The sequence below is a fragment of the Tympanuchus pallidicinctus genome, unplaced genomic scaffold (genome assembly GCF_026119805.1).
Source record: "Tympanuchus pallidicinctus isolate F22 unplaced genomic scaffold, pur_lepc_1.0 scaffold9, whole genome shotgun sequence".
Classification (NCBI taxonomy): Eukaryota; Metazoa; Chordata; class Aves; order Galliformes; family Phasianidae; genus Tympanuchus; species Tympanuchus pallidicinctus.
Genome location: NW_026294813.1, coordinates 14,249,748 through 14,270,487, shown reverse-complemented (window position 1 = coordinate 14,270,487; position 20,740 = coordinate 14,249,748). Strand labels below are relative to the sequence as shown.

The following is a 20,740-nucleotide window of genomic DNA, read 5'->3' as shown; positions in this document are numbered from 1 at the left end:
ACCAAAACGCAGATTTCCTAGCATTTTGGTGAGATTTCTTGGAGAAAGGAGGTGTTCCACAGAGCCCCATTTCCTCCCCACATAGGCACTCTACTTCTGCACAGAGCAGCATGGGACACTCCACTGCCAGCTGGGAAATGCTGCTGGTTCCATCAGGCACCTTTTGTGGCTGCATCACACAAGAGCTTTGCCAGTAAAGCTCCAGGCCAAGGATTCTTAAATGTATTTAAATTTGACTAAAAAAACAGTTTTCTTGAGTTCTTGGAGAAACCCACATTCAACAGCACAAGCCTTAAATGCTTTAAATAAAATTTAAAAAGCAGAGCAATGCATTCTATGTCTTTCACTTTTAAATTTTTTAAAGGATCCTATTTTCAAGTATTTCTTCCTAAACAAGAATACACATTCACTCAGACTTCAGATGAGGGCTAAGACTGTGCCATATTCACTCAGTTCCAGAGACTTACGACACCCAAGGGAAGCTCCACTCATGGTTAGATTTGGCTGTCCGCAGGTCTGACGTCCTGCCCTTGGAGCCTGCTGAATCCTGCCCAGAGGAGGACGATGACTTTAGCTGCAGAATGACATCCTCTGATGGGCTGCACAACACTGGTTGCTGCCTGTTTCATATCCCTACTAACATCGGAACTTTTCTATTTGCTCAGAAAAATCCTCGTAGCTTCATTTATAAATGATTCAGAATAATCCTCATAGTTTTGTTCACGAGTGACACAATAAATCCTCACACATACATCCACAGCAGTCTGTGAGAGAGTATTTCATGCCCACAGTACAGAGAGATGCTGTGGGTTCAGGGAGGTATTTCAGACTGCAGATATCCTCAGCAAGAACCAAGAACAGCCTCTTTTCACTGCTCTCAAGAATAAGGAGACTAATCCATACTCCTTAACTACCCTTAAACAAAGTCAGGTCAACACAAGGAAGCTCAGTACTTGTGAAGTGAGATGGAAAGGTGAGCTAGACCTCGTGGGCTGATGTCACAAGCCACAGAGAACCATGCAGTCCACCTGAGATATGGCCAAGAGGCACACTTACAGACTTCCACACTCTCTCTGGAAATCACCAAAGGAAGGAGAAGTCAAAATTTCTTTTAGAGATTTTTCCCCATCTTCTGGAAGGCAATATTAGTCCTGCTGAGATCTATCCCACAGCACCCGAGCAGCAGTAGAACTACTCCCCATGCTAGGAGAGCTGTGTGGATGCCATGGATGAACATTTTCTTCTCAAGAACAGTGGTGAGGCATTGGAACAGACTGCTCAGGGAGGTGTTGGACTCACCAATGCTGGAGGTGTTCATGAAATGTTTAGATGTTGTTCTGAGGGACATGGTTTAGTAGAAAATATTGGTGATTGGTGTACATTGGACAGGATGATCTTAGAAGTCTTTCCCAACCTTGGTGATTTTATCATTTAAGAATCGTGGAGGTATGGCACTGAGGGACATGGTTAGTGAGCATAGTGGGGATGGATTGATGGTTGGACTAGATGACCCAAATGATCTTATCTAATCTCCACGATTCTGTGATCTTACCAACACTTACAAATATCTAAAGGGCAGTGGCCAAGAGGATGTTTGAAAAGAGCCAGGCTATCTTTGGTGGTACCACAACAAGCGATAGAACAAGGGGCAATGGGCGTGAACTGGAACACAGGAAGTTCCATAAAACATGAGAAAGAACTTCTTCACTTTGAGAGTGACAGAGCACTGGAACAGACTGTTCAGAGGAGCTACTGAGTCTCCTTCTCTGGAGATATTCAATAGCCATCTGGATGCCTTCCTGTGCAAGGCAGACTAGGAAACCTACTTTAGCAGAGGGGTGGAATAGATGATCTCCAGAGATCCTTTCCAATCCCTACCATTCCCTGTGATCTCTGTGTGTGACTCTATTTGTCAGAGAGAAGGAGAAGAGACTAGACCTTCTTTTGAAGTCCCTTCAAGATTTATAGTGCTCCTGTGAACATTCTTACAGCAAGAAGAAGCACAAATGGTCAAGTGAGAGAGGCTGCAGCTTGGCTGATGGCTGTTTTTTATTCTCTGCAGTTACATCATTCTTAGGTAACTCAACTTTCCTCCTAACTCGGCTCTGGCAAGCAGGCAGTGCCTTGGATCAGATCTTTCCTCTTGCAGATGATCAAAGTGCACAAGCTACAAATAATTAAAATGTTTTTTAAGATGGTATGAATATTCCACTCGGATTAATGATGAGCAAGAAAAAATGGGTCATCTTATGTAACAGACCACAAATGAGAATAGAGAATCGAGCCAGCATCTCAAGTTGCTCCCTGCAGGCTGCCTTTCTCCACCATTGTATGCGAGGCAGCCTCTGTTCAGAGCAAGAAGCCTACATCTGGAACAAACTAGCCTGCTACAGATGTGGGGAAGCTCGCGTTACGCTTGCTCCAAGTGCATACCATCAAACGCTCAATTTCATAAGCACATCATTAATAAAACAAAAAGGAACATTTTTCCCCCCTGAGTGTAAAATAAATAAATAAATAAGATGTGTCAGAGCCGCTCTTCCCACCCGTCTTTCACCAGCTAATTGCAGGGGAGTTTAAAAGGGGCTTGACTGATTTCTACCGTGTGGTGTTCAACAAGTTGCAAATCTGAATATACAAAGGAAAGATCGCTTTGAAATGTTATATTAAAGAAAAGCTTGGCAGGAGCAAGGTGTAAACAAATGGAAAACAGAAATGCAGTAAGTAGTTAAAAAGGCAGACAGCAAAATGGAAAATGTAAAATAGCTGTCTACAAAAAACACTTTCTGTCACAGCAGCAATGATTTTTGCATAAATAAGTAATAGTTTTCAAGCAAAACCCAGGATAAGCTAAGCTGAGAACAGCAGTAACAGTGTGTCAGCACACCAGACATGCACATGTCAACCTTGCCAGACCTTGCATCCCATGTAGGTATCTACCAACATGCCCATGGGACTCCTACCTGCCCTGCCGGTACCGTGATGGGGTTTGCTGCCTGTGCAGGACCAGCTCCTGCCTGGTGACCTCACGGGACCACCCCAGCAGCAGAAACTAACAGTAAACTCCTCCTTGCTGGCCATGAAGCTGTTTTTGGAAACTTACGGTTTAAGAGAAAGTTTTAAGATTTACACTTTGAAAAATTGATCACAATAGGTTTGATAGCAACCAGAGTGCTGATGGCACGCACCTGAAAACCAGCAGTATTTCCCACATAAAAAACACACAGCCAGGGCACATGTTCAGATCAGCATCAGCACTACCAAATGGCCTAGCCTACAGGGACAGGGAGCTATGCCGGGTGTAAATAGCAGCACTTCCCTCCTCAGAACCCCCCAGTGATTTGGGGCACACGAAAAGCTCCTCTCCCAGATGCCTGCCTTGTGTCAGATGCTACCTGCTCACATCATCCCATTCCCCATGCAGACAGGGGACAGGAGTAGCTGGGTAGCTGCTGAATTAACCTTAGTGACCAGATGCAGGTGATAAGCTCAAACGTATTGCTCTCAAGATGCAGTCAAAAGCCATCACTCTTACATCACAGATACACTAGTGCGAATGACTCAATCACAAAATCATGCCAAAATCTGATATTTGCAGATTCTTAACAAAGCAATTATTTCATCGGAGATAATGAGTATGATTTTCATCTGGTCTTACCAAGATGTTGTTAAAGCTGGTCTGACAGCAGGATTCCTGCTTTCATCTGCTATCTTGAATTTTCACTGTTGAACAAGCAAGCTAAACAACTCCAAAACAAATCAAAAGGGGAGGAAAAGAAAGTCATCTACATTCCTTTACACTGTGTTATTCCAAGGCACAAGTTCTTTGCCCATCCTTACTGTCTATGAAAAGTTCCTACCGCTGGAGATATTTCTTAGAATTGGAACCTGCAAAGCCTTTCACTTCTGCCTCCAGGTGACACAAGCCAGTCAGTGCCTCTGGGTGTTTCCTAAACGTCTTGAAAGTAGAAAAAGTCAAACTCATAGTCCTCATTCTGAATTATACAATGTTGACCACGAACTTTCTATGCCCTCAAAACAGGTGCCCATTTCTGATTCAACAGGTTCTTTTTGATTGGGCAAACGGCTTAGCATCCTTCAACTGAAAGAGTAACTTGCCCTGAAGAGAGAAGCATCCTAAGGATAGTCTGGAGAACAGCAGAAAGCAAAATCCTCTCCAAATACAAATACATAATTAAAATACACGAAATAGGCATCACAGATGAGGGGATGAAAACTCTGCAGTCTTAAGCAGAATGACCCACAGGGATGCATCTCCAGAGACAGACTAGTTGTTGACATCATTTCCTTGGCAAGGGCTTTAAACATTTTGTCAGCCATTGCATGCACCTAAACTACATAATCACCCCTTGCAAAAAATCTGCTGGAGATGTTTCTCATCCTAAGCTATCACCATCTGGGTCACACCTTCCTGTGCTGCTCCCCTCTTGAGGCTCTGGAGCTTCCTTGCAAGATCAGCCAAAGGACTGTGCAGCTATTCCTGACTCAAGGGGTTGGGGGGTTGTTCAGCACAGCAAATGCCCCCGGGGAGCTCAAGCTTTTAAGTTTTACAGTGTGCTTGCACTCCTTCAAGTAACTCACTGGGTCTCAATCTGTTGTTGTTGGGCCATTGGGAACAGTGGATTGGTTTGAAGCTTCCCAGAAAAAAATCCTTGCTGTCTGCAGTAGATTAAAGCCTGTCCTGGAGTAAGTCACCATGGTCCCCATGTCAGCTAAAGCCTAGTCTGTCTTGGGAACTGGTTTTCATCTCCTGCTGTCAGGAATCTGGGCTCGCTAAGCAGTTTCAGTTCCCTGACTCAAAAATTAAGCATATGCATATCCATAATCACAGCTTGCACCTGAAACACTGCAGCACTAAGCAAACAGCACGCTCCATTTTTAGGCATGTCCACTGGTTTCAAACATTCACATGCAATGATCAAAACATCAAACTTAAACATTCAGCTACAGCCATCCTTCGCGTTCCACTTACGGATTTGCTGTATCAACCATACCATATGCAAAATGAAAACAACACTTTCTGGATGGATAGTAAATGTTTTTTTTTACTGTTGCTCTCTCTTACAGTTTGTCATAGCAGAGCACAAATGTCAGCTGAGAGCTCTTGTGGCACAGCCCTGTGCATCCCTGACATCTCTACGGGCAGCTCATTGCTAACAGAGAGGATCCCTTCTCACGATGACCACGTTTAAACTAATTCATTACAACTTATCCATTGCTGTACTATTTCTGTGCACAAACCTGCCCTAAGCCTTTTGAAAATTCGATTCAAACAGAGAATAAATGAACACACTGCTACTTAAAATTTAAATCTACAGCTAGCCCAGCCACAGCTATTGCTTAAATCACAGCAAAGAAAGGCAAAACCTGCCATCACTTGAGAAACGTGACAGCAAGGGCAACTTACCCCAGAAAGTTGTGGTGACGGCTGTTTTATGGCAAGGTGGAGTATAACTGGCAGCAAAAATAAATGAATTGTAGCATCAGTACTAGTTACATAAAAGCGCTTCCTAAAACTCCAAGCAAAATCAAGGCCAAGTTTTGTCAGTGCTGTGCAGCTACAATTAAAAGACAGAGCTTGTCCCTGAGAGAGTTTACAACCCAAAATAGGCAAGAGAGAGGAAAGACATGCTTATCACTGTGCAAATTAAAACTTCAAGACAGTAGATAGCCCCAGGATTCACGTTAATGAAAGATAGAAGCAAACACAGAGGATAAAAAGACGTTAAGAACAGAAACAGATTCTTAAAAAGGCCTGTGCACATCTTAAGCTGTCTGCAACAGGAACAAAAACTGGAGTTATGTATCTCTAAAATGTGTATCATACAACAGTGAAATAAAAAACCTTGATGAAATAATAATCAGTGCTTACAGTGACAAAAATAAGTTGATGCAAAGCAACTCAGTTTCCCAAGTTCAATGAATCTGTCACTGCTTACCCTTGGAAGTATCCTACTCACAGCAAGGTTTGCATTTTGGTACAGAAAATGGTTGACAACTTTTCTTTCCACCCCACTTAAAAAACAGGAGAATCCTTATAGTAGGTACAGTATGTCAAGTCTCGTGTTTTGATTCCTGTAACATACCATTAGCCTTATTCTTCTGCTTGGCAAGATAAGAAACATTTTGCATTAGCCAAAATGAAAGGTACGACTGACATTTACCAGCACTGATTGGTAAATATTGCTACAGAAAGCTGTCAACCTTCCATAACTGCAAAACAACATGCAATTCAAAAGCATTCCACCTTTCCTGAGACATGCCATCTTAATAAGCAAGCAGTAATGGGATGGAACAAAGACGACTTTCTCATTAAGTGCAGACAAGCACTGCTCACCTGAGGTAGTATAAATGCAAGTACTCCTTGGCAAACACCTGACTGGTCTTGTAGGTGCACATACACACCCATGTGCACCTGTGCATACAATCAGGGGTACAGGGAGAATTATGGTCTGCGTAAGACAGGCCCAACTGGATCGTAAGGCAGCAAAATTGGCTGCACATGCTGCTTCATAGCTGGAACTCACTGCTGAATAACGTGGGTTAGCAACACAGAGCCCTTGTCATCCACAATGTCAAAGTGCTGCTGAATCTCACTTCCCCAAAAACCTCTCTGAGACTCAGCTTTAATATGACCTCCCGTCTTCTCCTTTTTTTAATAGGTAGTAAGTTGACCTCACAAAGACAAAAAATACACTTTATGGGGCCAGCAAATGCTGACTGCTCTCCATACAGGACACACATGGCAGCTCTGCTCCCATACCATGTGCCTGCTGCAGCAGACAAGTGCTCAGACATACACCCCAACACCTTTCACCTGCCTGCCTTTACCGAGAGCATCTCCTTGACACCCAGTCACCTCTACATATCATCTAATCAAAACTGCTACTTCTGGATCTGGATGTCAGTCCTTTCCTAATGCAGAAGTGTAAATTTAAGACACTTCTGGAAGCATCTTTGGTTTTCTTCTAAGCCAGTGAAGACTTCTCAAAGCGTCGTGATGGGGTAGGAGGAAGGAAAGGCAGCAGTTCGTGCTCTGGCACATTCCATCACCAGCCAAACTTCTGGGTCACTGATGAAAGCCTCAACTGCCATACTAGGAGACCTGATTCAATGGAATGCCCTTTGAAAAACCATCCTCATTGCCAAGGTACTCTAGCTCCTTGCAATCCCAAGTTCACACCTCTGGTCCCCATCTGACAACTTCTCAGCACTCCTCAGTTCTGAGCAGCTGAGAAAACAGTCCACATCTCTTCCAAAACAACTGTGACAGAGAAACAGAGAACAAAATCAAGTGATTTTGTCTTCCCAGTAAAAATAGTGAAACCACGAAATTGGTATCTTGTGAGGAAACCTCCTGTTTCCCTTTCTTTATCATTCCCTAGCTCCTCCCATACTCATCTTACATCCTTGCCTTTGTAATTACCAGCCTAGAAAATACCACCTGCTTTCAAGCCACTGAATAAAAGCAGCAAACTTTGATTTCTGCATTTGAGCTCCTAGATCTCCCCAGGATGTGATGGGTCATTACTCTGGCTCAGAGATTGCCTGTTTTTAAATCACTATGCACGACTCCCTGGGCCCTTTCCAAGGTCAGATCTGGTTTCCAGGCCTCTGAGATCTTCCTGCCAGGCAGACAGAGCCCTGCAGCTTTGAATCTGCACATTTTTAAGGGGCACTCTGGTTCATTCTAAAAATATCGCAGCATAACTTAGCCACCTGTAAACATCAGATGCTGACTGCTAATTGACAGGTACAATATTTATTGAGGTTACATACCAACAAACAGTCTAGCAGATTTGTTTATACATAGCAATAGCAATGCCAAATGCACAGGAGAGACAGACCAAGATCCGGGAGATGAAAGCAAGCCTGAAGGGGACTGACACATGCATACGAGCCAGTAGCACTGGAATCTCTGGGCAGGTTCATCTGACAAATAGTTTTCATCTCAGCTCTCATTTTACAGTTCAGCACTGCTGTTATTAGCAGCACGTTGTGACAAAACAAGAGAAAAACACCGAGCTTGTGGGAGAGGAAAGCTAACAACACCCAAGGCACGTGGCTGCCTCAAAAGCACTCCTGGCACAACAACTCCAAGGCCACGAGCTGACCTCTGGGTTCAGCAGAGCAACAGCCAAAGACAAGCAGACTTACTCCAACCTCTTCTCCCCTGCATTCTGGTTGCTTTAACTTCAAATGAACTTCCTAAAGGGAGAAAAAGGGAATTTCCTGGAGCCAAGATTCCAGCTCTGTAATTCTTCCATCTGCATCCTGGGGCCGGGGAGGGGAATGAGAAGAGGGAGAACCAGAGAAGTCCTCCTGCAGCCACGCAGGTGCTGCAACTGCTTCCCAAAGCCTTTCCTCCCATCCGCAGCTGACCTCCAGCCTGCTGCAAGGCATCTCTCAATGACACACAGTGAATATACTGCTCCCCAAAGGTGCTGGGGCTGACAGCTCTGGATATTCCATTAGCCAACGCATGGAGGAGATGTCAAGCACCGCGCAGGCAGCGGGGATGGGCCAGTTTTCCCCATAGAGAAGGTGCCCTGCCAATGCACCCTGTCCCTGTCCGGGAAGAGATAACTCATCCCAAAGCTGTGAAAGGTTTGGCTTGTGCTTTGAAGCCTGGAAGGAGGAAGGCTGCAATTTCTGACACTCCATTCTAGATGCTGTGTTCAAAAGACTCCTGACAGGACTGGATCTCACATGCCTGACCGCCAGGTCATGCTTTGGAAACGCAGCTTTAAGTGACTTTTGAAGTTTCCAAATATCCTCATCCTTTGATTGTCGTTATTTTTTAAATTGTTTTAACAGAACTCAAATACTTTCAAAAATTTTATTTACTGTCTCTATTTACCATTCATTAAGAAGCTGAATTAAGCTGCTGATTACCGATAGCAGCTACCACACAGCTGTTAAAGTGATGGGCATCTGTAGAGTCTCCTTGTTTTCAAAAAGCAAAGGCTGTGCAGGGCATGCCATTCAGGCTCAACTACTTACAATTCTCCACGTTCAGATGTTAGGAAAATGTAATTAATACTGACACGTACAGAGGTCATATCTCTGAGCAAAACATTAAGGGGGAAAAAATTAAGAGACAGAGAGAGAGAGAGAGAGAGAGAAGCAATTTTGCTAAATGACTGCCTCCCAGCAGGCTCTGTGACAGATACACCACAACAGCACAGATTATAGCTCTTACATTTCCAGTGACTCAACCAAGCGTTTACATTTTAGAAAACCACCTTATATGTGCTTTGCATTAAAAACGCATTTATTGGTCACATTGACACATGTATATTCTGAATTTAATAATACACTTGTTGGACCATAGTGACTCAAAACATCAACGTAATACCAGCAAGAAAAGGCTTTACGAGTTTCTTCATATTTGGCATCGACTTCCTCAAAACATACTCTAGCCATCTTCATTTACAACATTTTTAATTAGACATCTCCAGAACAGATTGCTGAAAATATAAAAACTTCCTTAAGTTTTTATATGAACTGGAGTCTCCAAAATACCAATGGGATGGATTTATTTATTTATGGAGTTTAATGTTTTTCTTTGGAAGGGTTTTACAGACTGCAATTGTGAGGCTTTCAAAAATGGTACATAATTTACAAAAATGGCACATACTTCCCCTCCCTGTTGCACCATGAAATCAAATGTGTCTCACTGATGGGAAGAATAGGTTTTCTCAATTACACTTCTTTAAGACCAGCACTTAAAAAAATTGGATTAGCCCCCTCCCATGCTTTTTATGTTAAGTTAGTTTAATCTAACAACCAACATCACTCTGCACTAGTACAGGGGAGTATCAATTCAGAAAAATTGGTTTAAACCAATGCTTTCCCCAGCCGACATCGGGGATGAGATGTCCACTCACATTGCTGCATTGCCACCTTTGAAGTCTTAAAACCAAATGCAGCTGCAGCAGCAAGCCCTGAGCCCAGCACAGCAGCATTCATCTGTTTATGTTATCAGTGTCTATGAAAAAATTGGCAGACAGCTCTTCTGGTGACAGATGCATACTGAAACCTAATCAAGGCTTGGGTTATTTTTCTCCACTCAGCAATGCTGCAATTCTAGCAGGCAAACCCCAAGATCTCCGTTAGGATGAGAAGAGAGAAGCAATGAAAGTCCTGCACCCACTGCCATCCCAGACATTAACAAATCATCCATCCCACCAACTTGGAGCAAAACTCACAGCAGCTTCCATGTGGCTCCTAAGCATTTTTCAAACAAGCTTTGTAACGCTAATAATTGTGCCAAGGTCTGGTGCTGATTCTGCTTCTCTTCAAGAATGGAAACTTCAATTCCACTTTTAACAGAAGCTTTAAGGTCCCATCGAACTCAGACATGAAGCCTAAGAGGTCAAAATGAACATCTTTCACTGACCCCTCTCGCCTCAGTGTCTCAAGGTCAACATTTGTTCCAACAAAAGAGTTCCTGAAGCCAACACTGACAAGTCTGAGAAATAACAACCTTCTCTTTCACCACAGAAGGAACGTGGCAAAAATTCCTCACAGTTACTACCTAATTCTCAAATCCTCCTGTCTCCTGGTTTTGTACACAATGCCTACAACTCAACATCCCAGCAGCTTAGTCTGTCACACAGAGGACAGCACAGTGAAACCTGTGAAATCATTCTAGAAGTTCCCTTAATCCTCCTGCGCATCAGAAAATTTGCTTGCTTCTCCACAAAACCTCAAAGCAGACCTACCTGGGCTGATTGATCAGCGATGTCCATCACGCTGCCCTCCGATAGCCGGGACCGGTGCTGTGCCCTAGCGCTGCGCAGCTGCTCCTCCGCATTAACTTCTGCTTCAGGGGCCTCCGGTTGAGCCACCTCCACCTCCATCGGGGTACAGTGCCCATTCCCGTGCTCTGGCTTTTCTTTGCTCTCCTTGCTGCCTGGCGTCCTTGTGATGACCCCAAACTTCCTGGTCCTCTTCCCATTCTGAGCTGTTCTGTCAGCAGGTTCAGGGCTGGGCTTGGCTTTGGGGTCACAGCTGTTGCTGTTGTTGCCGTTGGAGGGAGGAAGAGGGGCTTTGCGCTTGATGCGGCGCAACATGATCAGGTAGACAAAGCCTCCATTCCAGCACTGCTCAGCCAGGTAACTGCAAGGAAGAGGTGCATGTGTTAGCAGTGGCTCACCCCACATCCCTCCTGCACGACTTTCTGGGCAGCACAGCTGCATTCAGAATGAGGACATACTGGGATACCTCCAAGCATCTGCAGGAGCTCCTTTTTCCTTTGGTATTAGAAATTTGCACTGACAAGCAGAGATCTCAGTGCTGCCTCCCAGCAGCCCTATCAGACACTCAGGCAGCAGTAACAGAACAACTGGTAATGCTACCAAATGGTAATGCTACCCAGCACCCTGACCTGCAGACCAATGGCACAGCAACACAAAATGGCAAGAGCAAGCAAAGCAAAGCAAAAAAGTAGTTCCAGTGGGGGGGTTAATATAAATAAATAAATTCTGAAAAGTTAAAAATAATCTGTTTAGCCTTGAGAAAAGAAGACTGAGAGAGGACCTGCTCCAGGTCTATAAATATCCAAGGTGTTGGGAGCAGAGTGGCAAGGCCAGATTCTTTTCAGCAGTGTGTGGAGACAGAACAAGGGGGAATGGTCAGAAATGCAGCACAGGAAGTTCTGCACAAATGTGCGCAGGAACTTCTTTACAGTGAGGTGACGGAGCACTGGAACAGGCTGCCCAGGGAGGTGGTGGAGTCTCCTTCTCTGGAGATGTTCCAGACCTGCCTGGATGCCGACCTGTGTGACCTGCTGTAGGGAACCTGCTTTGGCAGGGGGTTGGACTCGATGATCTCTGGAGCTCCCTTCCAACCCCTACAATTCTGTGATTTGCATCTGAAATGAGTCTCCTCAGAGAAACTCATCTTCTGCCCAGGCATACCAACGTTCTTTCAGGACCCCAGGGGAACAAATCAGCCACAGGACTAAGCATATGCTGAACCAACCACCTCAGTACAGCAAAGCATGGCACTACAATGCACCCTGGCTCCCATGAATGGGACTAAGTTTCCTTTATAGCAGGCACACTCCAAACAAAGCAGGAGCTAAGTCATTGCAGTTGTGCATGGAGCAGCCACCAGGTCCCCATACCACACCATCACCTTCCTTCCAAAGGCTTTGAACGTGCCTTGCAGAAAATGACATTTCTGCTTCAAATACTCAAGTGACCTTAAATAAACTGCACCCATCAATGCAAGAGGGGAATCCAACTTCATGCCTCTTTTGGGAAAGCATGTACCTCAATCCAAATTCTTGAAATATTTGGGTTTTCAGCCAAGGGTGTGACCAATGAGGAGTACAAACAAGCTGGAATGTGTATTTAACAGGTTTGTATGTGCCCTTTCACATTAATTTAGACCAAAAAACTCCACTGTCTTTCTCACTAGCAAAAGTGACAAGAATTTCCCAGAGCACCAAATAACCCTCTGGTGCAGCTGCAATAAACTTTCCACTAACACAGAGCAGTTGGTGAGCCTACAGCTACCAGAGGAGATGAGAAAATAGGTGTGGAGTTAAACCATGAGAGGTCCTAAGAGAAAATAACACAGCACTTGTGTCTGAGAGAGCAGGAGGAACTTGGGAGTATTCCACCCTTTTTTCCCTGCCTGATGCTTGTGGGGGAATTTTACCCTTCCCTTTCTTAAAAGTTGTTTGGCCTTAAACACAACCCTTCAAAGCTATTCCTGCACAGAGGTGACTTACGACAAAACAGGAAAAGCAGCTCTGATAACCCCTGAAGCAAACTTCTTTGCAGATGGGCGAAGAAAGCTCTCTCCATTACTCAAAGCAATCTGGACCAGCCTGGCAGTGGCTGAAAGCAACACACAACGGGTATGTTTTTGCCCACAGACATTAGCTGGTAGTTTCAGTCCACCCCTTCCTAAAGCTGAGATGTCCCCCAGACAACAGCACCAGTCAAGACTGCCTGTGTTTCACTAGGAAGTCTGATGCCCAAATGAATACAGCCACATAAGTACAGCCCTGGAGCAATTGGGCTGAGGGACAAACAGGTTTCCCAAATGTATACAGACTGAACTCTCCACAAAGGCAAGCCTCTTGAAAGAAAGGAAAGGGAACATCTATACATATCCAAATAAAATCTTAAACCCATCTTTTTTCAAACCATCCCCAAACAGCACTGCGGCTGCAGCAGCCCAGCTGTCTGGATGGCTGTGAAGTGATACGGGCCCAGTGAGGCAGCTGGGGCAGGCAGGACCTGCTGGCTTTGCCTAAAAGATTCCACAACTAAGATGGAAGTAGTTTGGATTATCAAGTTAAAAGAAAAATGCTTTTAATCAACAGAAGAGGGGCCGTTTTGTTCCAGAAACAATACGGGCTGCCTGTTTTTCACATTTATCTTTCAACTCAAATTTCAAGGCAGCCAGTAAAGTTGATTAAAATTCATGACTTTTGCTTGCAGCAATACCACTGCACTCTGATCCATCACACATAAGCCTGATAGCGCTGTTGCTGGCACAGAGAAGAGCTGCTCGTCTCCCAGTAGCCCCATGCCTCACATGGGTGCTGCCCTGCCTGCTTGGAGCAGAGCCCGTTCTGCCAGACCTGTTCTCCTGCAGGTGCACCAACGTGGGAGATTTAAAACACTGATCACTATCTCCAAACTAATTGCGGCTGTAGTTTTGAGTGCCAGTAACCAAGTGTAAGCACTAAGCAACTGCTTGATTTCGAAACCAAGCAGAGGGGGAACTTAGTGCATATCCCAAATAAAGTCATTTGATAAAGAAGAAAACAGTTTACTGCTTCACCTCCTCTTGTAACATGTTCACTCTGCTCGTAACGTGCAAAGTTACAGAAAGAAGAACAAAGTTTGTTCTTCTCTATCTACTGTCCACAGAAACTCATGCCTGAACTCAGAGCAGTAAAGATGCAGCAGCTGTGCTGAAGTCAGAGGGGCAACACTGATTTACTCCATATGGCAGGATGATCCAGGCATGCTACCTGTAGTAACTCACTGTTTTATGTCTTCTTGAGTGCTTCTCAGCAGTTCAAAGCACACATTCCCATGAAGAAAAAGGAACGCTTTCTCTGGGGCAGGAATCAATCACTTTTGAGTGGCAGTGAGGGACCATGCACACCAGATGATCTCCGGTATTTCCGGACAGGGTATGTCCAGCTTCCACAAGGACAGGTACCAGTGATGCAATAAGTGGCATCATTACCCCAGAGCTTGTTTCAAATCGAAAATCAGGCATCCTGCGTAGGAAAAGCAGCATGGTGTAACATCATGCTCACATTACAAGATAGGCATCTAATATATGGAGTATTTGTGGTCATTGTCAGTATCACCCTAGATCTGTAGGCAGGGCTGCTAACCAGGGAGCCTGAGCTACTTTTAAGCTCTGCTAAGTATGTGCTGCCTACTTAGCTGGCTTCCTTTTCCATTGTCATTTCTTTCCCTATTTAACAAAGAAGCCAGAAAACCCCATGAAAGCACAGCAGGCCTTCAGCACAGGACAAAAGACAGGAAAGAATGTATTAAAAGACTGAGAACCTGCGGATTTTTAATTACTTTCAATCAGTCCAGGAGCATCCAGGTGCCAGAGGGAAATAAAGAAATGGATTCAATAAAACATATCTATACAGCCTCTATACTGCAAAAAACCACCAGAGCTGTACAGGACCCCAGAATTCGCTTCTCAGGGATTTAATGTGTGCTAAGCAGACATGCCTTTTTTTAGGTTCAGTCCCAGCAGAGCATCCACAGAGATTTTAGCCATCATTGCAACGAACGGATTTTTTGGCTGGGCAGGATCAGAGTCTGTGTGCATCCGCAGCTCTCAGCACACAGCATCAGCTGCTGCCTGCAAGTTTTCAGCTACTTCAAACATGAGCTCAGATGAAAAAGGCACAAGAAGCAAAAATCTCCCAAATGCAGCTTTGATTGACCTAATTTAATGAAAACCGAGACTGTAAATCACAATAGGTTTTTAACTTCCTCTATCCTGCGCTGGTTGGCAAGAAGCCCTGCATGGCATGCACCAGCTAAAAACCTTGGGCAGCAACTCTTAGAGTCTGCGGCTGAAAGCAAGAGATTTCACTAACTGGTAATGCATCATTTGCAGAACAGTTTACCAACAAAACACTCACCCATGCTTCCTGGTTTTGCCCGGCTTTGTAAGGTAGTGCCAAGAATCCTGTCTCCCTGCATACAAGGGGCTGCTCCCATCCTATGGAACTCAACCCAAATCCCTGCCTTACACCTGAAAGAAATCTCAAGTCCCATGCAATAACTCAGAGCCCAGGGAGGCAACGCCATAGCTCTGCAATGGGAGGCAAGGAGAGGCTGCACACGCTCTGCAGTAACAAGTGGCAAAAAAACTCTGTTCTGGAGAATCATGGAACAGGCCAAGTATATTTCTGGAAGAAAAGAATATATATATATATACACACACACACACACACACACACACATACACACACATACATACGCACACATATACATCATTTTTATTTTTTATTATTTTTAATAATAATAATAATAATTATTATTATTATTATTATATATGCATATATAAAGGTAAACCTCGGGACATCCTAGTCCCAGTGGAACAGGAAAACACCGAAGACCACAAAACCAACCCAGCCATGTGGGTGGTAGACCCTGGAGGGACAACAAGCACTGAACCTCGATATTTCCACTGTAGCGTCATCTCCCCAAAAAAGGGCTAAGATATCACCAAAGAGTCAGTTTGGAAACATTTCCCACTGACATGCTCAGAAGGAACAACCGCTTTTGCTGCTTTCATCCTGCTCTGGCTCCAGCTCTGCTAAAACCTCAGCCTGAATAAAAGACTGCCCTTAAGCAGCAGGCAGATTTGTTCTTCTCTGCAGGAGAGAAACCATGGAAATCTTAATAATCTTTAAAACCAGGGAAAAATCACTTTGCACTTTAAACAGCGCAGTAAAATTCCCTCTGGCAAAGCTCAACCACAGGTTAAAAAATGCAGCTAGTGGCTGCTATCAGGGGACACTCCCCTCTTCTCTTCCATCTGAGCTACTGAGAGACAGACACATCCTTTGGAGGATCTTTTGAGTTATGTAGTCATATGCCACTTCTGCCCTACGCTGCAATTGCACAGATCAGTACGTTAGCTCAGTATACTCTAAGTTTCTTGGCATCCATGTCCAGCATCATACTTAGAAAATGTGTAGGGTAAACTCAGACATCTTTACATTTTACATATAGGAGTGTGCAAATATGAAGACCTACAGATTTGACAAGAGTGTGCTGTGACAAACTCTGTCACATCCCATCTCTGTTGAACAACTACAGACGGTTGCGCTGAACTACAGGAAAACCAAAGCAGGCCTGGCAGCTGTAAGAGAACATCTGGATCCACTTTAAGATCAGAAATACTGAAGAAGTATGTTTATTTTACACTAATAATACCATTTCGCATTTCTACACAACCTTTCATCCTAATTGATCAGAAAACAGAGTGGAAATGACACGCACGGACGTTCCCTCGCCCTCAGTGCAGCTCACTGGGGCACGAAGGAGGAATTTATATCACACCGATAGCTGCCGGAGCCGCAGACCTGCGGTGTCCTCAGCAGGACAGACAGACCGCCATTTGTTACACACTGCTTTGGAGGACTCTGGCATGGTGAAATGTCTTGAAACTCAATCTTCTCTGGGCTGGAAGGATGAAAGGCAGAGTGGATCCTCACAGTACCGAAGCCTCCACATCCAAGGGGGATTTAGGAGCTAAAACTAACAAACCATCTCTCTATGACACAGGAAACCAAGCTAACTTGCTTTTCAGGTAAGTCAGGGCAAATTGATGACTAACAGATAGTGACTGATCAAAAGCTCCACATGAATCCCTCACCCCATTGCAGTCACTGAGGAAGAAAACCCACAAAATTGTGGGCAGATTTTGGCAGACACCAGAGGGCACTTTTATAAGATTTCCACCTCTTCAGATGAGACTCAGGTGTGCATTAACACAGCCAATGAAGATCACTCCCAAAGCCCAGGCTGAACCACAGCTCATGGGTCTCACCAAGAGGCTGGGGCATACCCCATGGGGGTGTGGGGCCTTCCTGCAGGACACTGATCTCTGGCCGCAACTCACCTCAGCTGAAATGAGCAGTGTTGGTAAAGCCAGCTGTTTTATCACGTTTTTGCACCAGGAAAGAGCCAAGTAGCTCTCAGCCCAGAGCCTTGCTGTGACAAGCCCCATCCTGTCTCAGGCTGTGCAGGTGACGGCACACAAAGGGGACATGGTGTTCTCTGCTTGCCTTAATAAGCAGAGGGAGAGGCAGAAACAGCACGGGAAGTCGCTCACAGAGCTGAGAGACGTAAAGCATCCAGAGAGGGCATTCAAGCAGCCAGAGGTGCGGACAGAACTTTCACCTCCAAGAAGAGGATGAGTGGCTCTAAGCCCTCGGCTCACAGCCAGGCATGAGCAGCACCACCCAGAGCCTCCTGTGGCTGCAGCTCCCTGAGCTATGCTGTTTTGTCTCTTAGTATATAGCTCAAGTATTGCTGTAGAGAACAGGACTCTGAATCCATATTGCAAATTTTTCACCATTAACTGTACAGCCAGGAGTGCAACTAGACCTACTGAAACCTTCAAGGAAAAATGAATCTCGAAGTTAAACTTCAAGGTATTTTTCTGTGGCCTTTCCTAAGCCAGTACAAGCATGCTGGGTGCTGATTAGACGCAATCCCTCCTTCGGATTAAGGCTGCCAGCAGCCTCGAGCAATCATGCTGTCCTCGTTCTCGTGCTCACCTTGGAGCAATTTGAGCTGCTCACAGACTGGCTGCTATCAGCACAACACCAAAAAGTCAGAGAGGCAGCATATCAGTGAACAAATGGGGCAAGGTCTGCTCTTCAGTGCTCAGCAGAGAAAGCAAAGCAGAGAGAATTTAAGATTAATAAGAACAAAAGCTCCAGAGCTGAAGTCTGCGAGACTGTGCACACACACCTCTGGATCCAGAAGACCCCTCTGCCAGGCTCACCGTGAAGTCTCCAGCTCTGGGAAGAGGTGACAAGAGAGCAGAGGATTGCTGTTGTGTTCTCACAGACTCACTCCCTACCTGTGGCTTTCACAGAAGGAGATTAAGATCAGCCTTGTGACACAGGGCCATGACTAAAGGCTGTCGAGACACTTTACTGACTGATATCAGTGCAATGATGTGGCCTTGAATTAGGGAGAATTAAACTCCTCTTCCCCTGCTGCTGCTCTTGCAGATTGCTTGCAGCACCCAGGCAAGCCTGGAGAAAAAAAAAAAAAGAAAAAAAAAAAACAACGAAAAAACAACAGGGCCAACCCACAGAATTGCTGCAAGGGGCAGGGTGGCAAAGCTGTGGCATCAGAGTTTCACAAACACCTTAAATCCACAATCAGCCAACACGAAACATCACAGCTCTCCTCCCACCCAATATCCTGCTTGGCTGCTGGCACAACCCTTGGGCAGCCATACAAATGAACCAACCCGGGAACTGATCCAGCTTTAAATTAACACGGCCAAAAGCAAACGCCCAAAAAACTCAAACCTTAATGCAAGGAGCTTTAACCCGGCTCGGTGCTCTGATCAGGTTCCCATCAGCACGCAGGGACAGGAAAGCAAGCAGCAGCGAGGCCAGGCTTCCGCTCCCACCGGCACTGCTGGCACAGCTGCAGCTCCAGGATAGGAGCTCGCAGGCTGCAGGGAGAGGCTCTGGCTTGCTCAGCTGAGCAGCCCCACAACTTTGTTTTCTAAAATCAAAAGGCCACACGTTCTTCCTGCAGACCAGCTTAATCGCATCCTCACTGCAGGTGTGGAAAGGAGAGAGATTAGATCGCCGCTATCATGCTGACACAGTGCAAAAATGTGTTTTTGCTACATGTGCTACAGAAACATGGTCAGAGTTTATAGTCAGAGAGTGATGAGAACAGGGACCTCCAGAACGCAGCACACAGATCAAATGGTTCTGCTAGGAAAAGACAAGAGTGATGCTGCCTTCAGATTGCAGCAATTTTTGGACTCAAGCTTTACAAAAAAGCTGATCCTACTAAACAGGTTAACTCCCACAACTGCACCTGAACATCAGAAGCACACAACGCTCTTCGTCTGGGACTCTGAGGGAATAAGGATTAAGCTGACAAAATCAATTTGCTCCTTTTTTGACAGCACAGCCTACAAACAATGGTGGCTCAATTCAGTCCAGCTCCCATTTGTTAGTTCTGCTGGAAAGATATATTTACCTGGATATGTGGCCTTTCTCACACACATTATGTTCTCCTGTTGTAGTCCAGAGCTGGACGTACTCTCCCTGGGAGGGCAGGGCAAGGCCAGACACTCTTAGTTGTTTCATGCCATTTGGTAATGCTGCTGCAGTGCAGGGGTGATTGAGTGCTGCCACCCCCTAAAAGCCATATCCAAACACAACTGCCTCTAACAACGGATTAAGTAGAAGCCTTTTCTATTTTCACCAAATATGCTTTCTAAAATGTCTTGATTTCATTTTGCCTGCTCCTCCACCTCATGCAACATTTTACCAAACTGTAGGACAGTTATTATTATGCCTTGTCACTATGGGATGGAGCAAGAGGAAACATGGCCAAAAACTGCAAAGGAAGAGTGAGATTCAGTCTGCTTTCTAGCCCGTCTCTCCCAACACCCTCACAACCAAGGGCTGCCATCAACAGCTTTTCCCTATTACAGCACTTGTGCACATACCAAGAATACACTTCTGAAACAAATCTCATGCTCCCTGTACACTGGTTCACACAGTTGGTAGTCACCCAAGCTTCAACCAAATTCATCTCATGAAATTCCAGAAGCAGGCACGTGCCAGGCACCCACTCCATGCACTCCAGTTGCTGTGCTATGTGCTGATGTACATCAGTGTTGTGTTCATGGGTCACACTACAGCCAGCCCTATATAATGCCAAAGTAACCCCAGAGCACTGGTCAGCTATAGCACAACAGTTTCCTGTGGTACCTTTTGGGCTATGCTGTTGTCTAGCACAGACACTTGGTAACTGCTCCATTACAAAAGTATCCTCCAATGCATTCATCTGAGGGAAGTCTGCATGGACCAGGGCTACCATTTAATCAGGCCCAGGCACAATTTTCTGCTTCAGGAGAAGCACAAGGACCCAAACAGAAAAGGCTCATTTGCAAAGATCACACTTTGGACTGGAATACAAATTATTGTTTACTTTTTGCAGCAGCTGCAGTAAGTCATGAAGCAATACTCAAAGAGTTTTCAATGCCAGTGTTACTGTTAATTTCTGAGACACAGCCTTCTATCATTAGTTCAGGTGTCCAGCTTTTTTTAATTTTTTTTTAAAACAGTACTTCTGAATTAGAAAACAAATCTCAGAAATGTTAATGAAGAGACACTGATATTTTGACTTCTAAACTGAGAGAATGCATCAAAGTAAAGACTTACTTTATTTCAGATCAGTTTTCATGAAGTGCTCTTGATGGTTTGAAAAATCTTCATTCATACACAGCAGCTTTCCTTTTCTGCCATGTTCCTGCCAAGGTGGAAGACTTACTCCGAACTGGGAAGTCCAAATAAGTTCACATTTGCAAAACATGAAATCACCAGACTGAAAAGCACACGTGCCTCAAGTCAAGGAAAAAGGAAGAGGTCAAAACCCACCCATGCATGACCCACACACCACCCACATATACAGTACGCACTCAGGGC

At 44.9% G+C, this 20,740-nt stretch overlaps 1 protein-coding gene across 5 annotated transcripts in view; it reads right to left on the bottom strand.

Moving 5' to 3' along the window:
- The window catches only part of PDZD2 (PDZ domain containing 2), a 196,910-nt gene that overhangs the window by 55,332 nt on the left and 120,838 nt on the right, over nucleotides 1–20,740 (bottom strand). For all 5 annotated transcript variants that reach the window (XM_052670568.1, XM_052670569.1, XM_052670570.1 and 2 more), the window contains one exon: nucleotides 10,749–11,145. In XM_052670568.1, coding sequence (XP_052526528.1) covers nucleotides 10,749–11,145 — 397 coding nt within the window. The remainder of the gene's footprint in view (nucleotides 1–10,748; nucleotides 11,146–20,740) is intronic.